This window comes from Alosa alosa, chromosome 5 (genome assembly GCF_017589495.1).
Source record: "Alosa alosa isolate M-15738 ecotype Scorff River chromosome 5, AALO_Geno_1.1, whole genome shotgun sequence".
Taxonomy (NCBI): Eukaryota; Metazoa; Chordata; class Actinopteri; order Clupeiformes; family Clupeidae; genus Alosa; species Alosa alosa.
In genome coordinates, this window is record NC_063193.1 from 13,900,072 (window position 1) to 13,905,609 (window position 5,538).

General features: G+C 39.7%; 1 protein-coding gene across 2 annotated transcripts; it reads left to right on the plus strand.

Moving 5' to 3' along the window:
* The first annotated feature begins 562 nt into the window (after positions 1–562).
* LOC125294376 (lysosomal membrane ascorbate-dependent ferrireductase CYB561A3) lies at positions 563–3,440 on the plus strand. 2 transcript variants are annotated; one of them, XM_048243052.1, is made up of 7 exons: positions 563–824; positions 1,046–1,319; positions 1,698–1,922; positions 2,123–2,331; positions 2,608–2,762; positions 2,862–3,028; positions 3,198–3,440. In XM_048243052.1, exons 3-6 carry the CDS (start codon positions 1,748–1,750, stop codon positions 3,025–3,027), a joined length of 705 nt encoding a protein of 234 aa, XP_048099009.1. In that variant the 5' UTR covers positions 563–824; positions 1,046–1,319; positions 1,698–1,747; the 3' UTR covers position 3,028; positions 3,198–3,440. The 2 variants fall into 2 exon arrangements, with proteins under 2 accessions (XP_048099009.1, XP_048099008.1); XM_048243051.1 differs by having other exon boundaries at positions 1,088–1,319.
* Positions 3,441–5,538: the final 2,098 nt, after the last annotated feature.

Genomic DNA, 5,538 nt, shown 5'->3' on the forward strand with positions numbered 1-5,538 from the left:
ATGTTACTTGCGAATAGGTTGACAACACTACAACGTCCAGTAGGTTATTAGCCCAATTCCGTTATAATCATGGCTATCTCTCTTTACCAGTTGCCACTTATGTCTGTCCTCTTCAAAAACAAATTGGAAGTTTGGCACATTTGGCAGCATTTTATTCCAAAACTTTTCGTCTTTTTTTCCTGGCCTTTTCAGTCCCTCATGGAGTCTTTCTACCATCCATCCTCCCTAACGCTTATCACAGCCCGGCTATAGGAGAAAACATTTTAGGAAAGACGGGCTATATGGACCCAACCAGTTAACTTTTCATGGGAGGGGAGAACAACCCATGCAGAGGCTGCGGTGTTAGGCATAGAATGCGAACGTGTGTAGCCAACTTTAAGAGAAGATAGATTAACGTGACAAATGTCAATATTTTCCCTCGACCGGCCCAAAAGTGAAGCGGCCCACCGGGAATTCTCCCGATTCTCCCGATTACCCACTCCGGGCCTGTCTCTGCTCTACATTTTCCTCGCGGAAACCATATGGATAGAAAACGACATTTCCCATCGGTCACTTCGCGATAAACAAGGAAATAGTGGAGAGGAGGACTGTCCCTTACGCAAACTCGGAGAGACTGCCACCCTATCTGTTTCTTTTGCGTGAAGTAAGGGATTGCTTAAGTGCACCCTTCATATGAGGAAAGGCATGGGCAAATAGTTTTTGCTGTTCACGCGTAATTATTGACTGCTTTTACACGGCTCAAGATTGATTCAGCAGGATCACGTTACCAAACTCAACCTCGACCTTGTTTGAACCCAGGTGGTGGTGGTGATAGTTGTAGTTAGGTAGGTAGGTAGGCTATGTTGTGTGTTTTGGTATATGGTTATGAATTTCGTACATGTGTGCACTTCCTGGTATGTTGGTCAGCACACAAATCTGTAATTGTCAGACGCTGTGTTTAATTAGCCTACCTACCTGTGTGTGTGTGTGTGTGTGTGTGTGTGTGTGTGTGTGTGTGTGTGTGTGTGTGTGTTTTGTCTGTCACCCTCCTTGTCACATGATAAAGTGGGGAATGTATTTTAGTTAGCTTTCATTTCCTCGCCTGAAGGTTTCAAGAGGATAGGCTCACTTCAAAGAGGATACACCTAAATAAGAACAAAATCCTGAAGTGGAACATCTCTCAAAGGAAGAGGAACTGAAATTAAATCAAATATTCAAAATTTCTATTACTGAGCCGCTTGGGGGGTGGTACTATGAAACCATCTTGGGACTTTCACAAAAAAGATTGGCAGTTGAACGTCTGGTCTACAATTGCAGCTGCTCCAATTGAGAAGTGAGAGGTGAGATGAATTATATGTCATATTTGGTCTGTGTATTCACCGAATCCAAACTTGATTTACAATATAGTACATTTGTAATGGAAAAGCAGAGTTGTGACTTATATTGTTGAAGGGGCTATTTGATTACTAATATTGCTATCCAGGTCTCATCCAGGAGATTTGTAAATGTATTAATTTATCTCTAACAAAGCTGTACAATAAGTGATGCATCATGTGTAGGGCATCTGAATTTACAGAATGTCAGTGTCAACTTTAAATTCAATAAGCCTTGGTTTAAAATGACATGTGTAGGCTATGTCTCAATCTCAACTAATTTCTTTTCATTATATCTGAATCTGATATGTATATGAGTTGACCCTTTTTCTATCATTTGGACAGGGCATCCTTTTTCTATCATTTGGACAGGGCATACCAGGATTTGGTCCATCATGTCCTTTTACCCTTCCTATTTGTTGTGCCTTTGCCTGGGGATTTTATGTGTGGTGTTTGTGTCCTACTGGAACGCTGCATGGCGTGGCGGCTTTGCATGGGATGGTTCAGGCAAACAGTTCAACTGGCACCCTGTTCTTATGGTGACTGGTTTGGTGGTGCTGTATGGTTATGGTGAGTGAAATGAAATAATGACACATTGTCTTACACTTCCAGATTGTTTCTCTCTTCCTCTCCCCTTCTGGCATATCACATGCGTTCTTCTGTAAATTGCCGACCGCGATCAATCATACTTCCGTAGTTACTGTGGATTTGCTGTAATGTCTAGGTATTGCACAATAATAAGATATTTCTCCTCTTTCTAACTACTGTAGCGGCTGTGGTGTATCGTGTGCCTCTAACCTGGGGACAAAATAAGACTCCGTGGAAACTGCTTCATGCTGGGACTCTTCTCCTGGCTTTGATTCTGTCCATTCTTGGACTTTGTGCTGTGTTTGGTAATCACAACTCCCAAAACATCCCCAATGTGTATTCGCTGCATAGCTGGATTGGCATTTGCACCGTGGCTCTCTTCGCCTCTCAGGTACTATGGTTGATTGAGACAAACAGGAACAAAATTTCACATATTTGTTCCCATAACTGCACTACCATAAATAATATTTTAATGTGTGATTCCACTGCATATATGATTACTGTCCAAGAGGACACTGTAGATACAGTATATCCAGATTTGACTAGGGTTTTTCCCTTCATTATTGCTTTAGTCCTGGTATAGATACACTTAAAATGGAGCTTTGAGTTGTACTTTTTTCATAAAAGGGGAAGCTGATAGTGTCTCTGCCTGTGGTTTTATTGTCAGTGGGTGGGTGGCTTTGCTGCCTTCTTACTGCCATGTTCTCCATTGGAGTTTCGCAAACTGATCAAACCTACTCATGTCTGGATGGGAGGAATCATTCTAGTTCTGGGCATAATTTCCTGCATATCTGGTATCAATGAAAAATTATTCTTTGCTCTGTAAGTATCAATATTTGTTCAATCATGTGTCTATGCATCCATTGGGGTATATACTGTCAGTTTATATGTTAAAAGCAGTGTACTATCAATTGAATCTAGAAAAGGAAATGGGAATGGAACACAGCCTTACAAGAACTTGCCACCAGAGGCCCTCTTTGCTAACTTTCTTGGAGTTCTTATTGTTGCATTTGGATTAGTGGTGTTGTACATCCTGTCTAACCAAAATTGGCAACGACCAGAGCCCACAAGATGTAGAAGGCTATAGGGTAAGGCTTAGAGACATCACTTCATATTGTGCAAAATATGGTGTTGGTAGTGTTAGTTAAAGTTGAAAAATGTGTAACTTGTTCTTAGAAAAAAAAAATGTATATCAGAGCATTGATGTGAAAAGCAGAAATGAAAAATATTCACAGTGACCTAATTTTATCACTCCAGCCATTGCAACATGAAGAAAGTTGATGGGCACAGAACCACAGTTACCACAGCAACATGAAGAAAGTTGATGGGCACAGAACCACAGTTACCACAGCAATGTAAAGAGAGAATGAAGACATTCATCTGCATGGTGAAAGAAACATATATGCTAGCCAATGCATATAATGTTTTGAAGTAATTTATTTACAATTTATTTTTTGCAAACTCATTGCGGAAATTTTTAATAAATGTTATGCTTGTATATATCTGTATCTGAGTGTTGTAGTTTGTGTAGAAGATTAATTGATTGTTATTTCACTCTCTACTATGTATATATCTACATGATTTTATACTTACTGAACATGCTGGACATTTGAGGAGCGTATTATGGCAGTAGGCCTTGAGATCCATTTGCAGTAGTGTGATCTCCAAACAGCCGACCTCTTTGCATGACTGCATATTTGCAAATTAAGTATAAGTATACATACTCTTTTGATCCCGTGAGGGAAAGTTAGGTGCCTTGCTCAAGGGCACTTCAGCTGCGCCTACTGGTCAGGGTTCGAACCGGCAACCCTCCGGTTAAAAGTCCGAAGCGCTAACCAGTAGGCCACGGCTGCCCCTAATTTGCAAGACTACAGAGAAGAATCCACAAAAAAAAGCCTCCAACATAAAAGTTTTAATAAAATAAATTAAACTGGAATACATTTGTTCATATCAGCTGTGAAAGCAGAAATTGTATTGTTTTTGGAAAATATATGTCCATTTTAAATGTGACATTTTCAAAAAGTCGATAAAGGGGCACATTTACCACTGTGCTGCATCACCTCTTCTTTTAACAACGGTCTGTAAACATCTGGAGACAGAAAGGCGTAGCCCCTGCCAAGCATGTCCAAGCAACATTCTCAATTAAAATCACAGTTGCAAACCATCTCTAAATGAGAGTTAAGTGGTGGCCATAACTGTCTTACCGGGCTTTGTTATAAATTGTTAATACATCTTTAAGTTGATTCAGTGGAAAATATGTTAAAGTGACATTTTGTCCTCCCGATGCATTGAGGATGTCAGTTTGTCAGGTAATTGTATGTATAAATCAGGGGTGCTCATGGTTTCTGCATAATATCGATAGTGTTATTTTTTTAATAGACACAGGAATAAGGTTTGCTGCTTGAGGCGCTGAAAGGTCAAGAAGCTCAAAGTCAATAAGACAATTTAATCGTCAAGGAAGCTGTCTCAAAAACACCTAAACCTAAAACGGCTGTGAAGAAACCTTCCATGAAGAAGTCTGCTAAGAAAGCCATCAGTGAAGAAAGTTGTTAAGAATCCTAAGAAGGTCAAAGCTGTAAAGCCAAAGCTATGTGTGAAACAGGAGGGGCTGCGGGTATAGCATGGTCCTCTTAAATGTTTGATGCTGCAAGATTTTTAAAGTTTATGCAAAATATTTATCTTTTTGGCGGATGTAAGTATTTTATCTTTGATAGACAGTGGGAATCAGAGGCATCCTTGGGGCTAATAAAGGTCAACAATGAAAACTGAACTGTTTTGCAAATGTCTGCATTCTAAATAAAAATGCCCTAAATCTACATTTCTAGAGTTTCTTGTCCTTCATAATTGGAGGGGTTTATTTATTTTGTGGTTGAGGTCCATTTCTCCATGTGAGTCTGCACTGCCAAGTGTCTCTTGGTCTAAATAAAATCTCCCCTCTGAACTTTTGTTTTAAAACATTAACCAATCTCTGATTCAAAGTGTCAAGGTCTGACATCACTATTTATTATACTATAAAGAATGCTTTGTGAAGTCTGAAAACATGCAATTGTAGTGTAGTATTTTTTGCTCATGGACTGAATGACCAAAGGCCGGGCCCTGTTATAGACCATGAAAGCCAATTTTGAAGATTTGGTTGGAAATAATTGGAAGAAATGTTGTATGAAGACATGGCAGATGCACTGATTATAAACCTTATATATATATGCATGGATGGATTATGAACCATTACGCCCCTAGGTGCACATACACATCCAACCCACCCCTGTATACTCACCTGGGAATCGGCATAATGGTTGGTATACAAGTGGAGCTAAAAGCAAAATAACTGCTTTTTGAATGTGTATCTCAACAGGATTTCTAGCACACATTCATATGACGGGTGAATAACATAACCAGTGTTGTAATGGTTAAGGGCCATTAAATGATGCATCACGCACTTATGTTATGTGGCCGAGGGGCCCGATTCAGATATCAGGGGTGAATAACATAGTAGCGACTTCACACAGAGGTTCGGGAAACCCCCTGATATTTTCTATATATTCTAACCTGTCCAAGGTGTTTCCAAAAAAATCTTCTATTTTTGGTTTACAGAACTAAA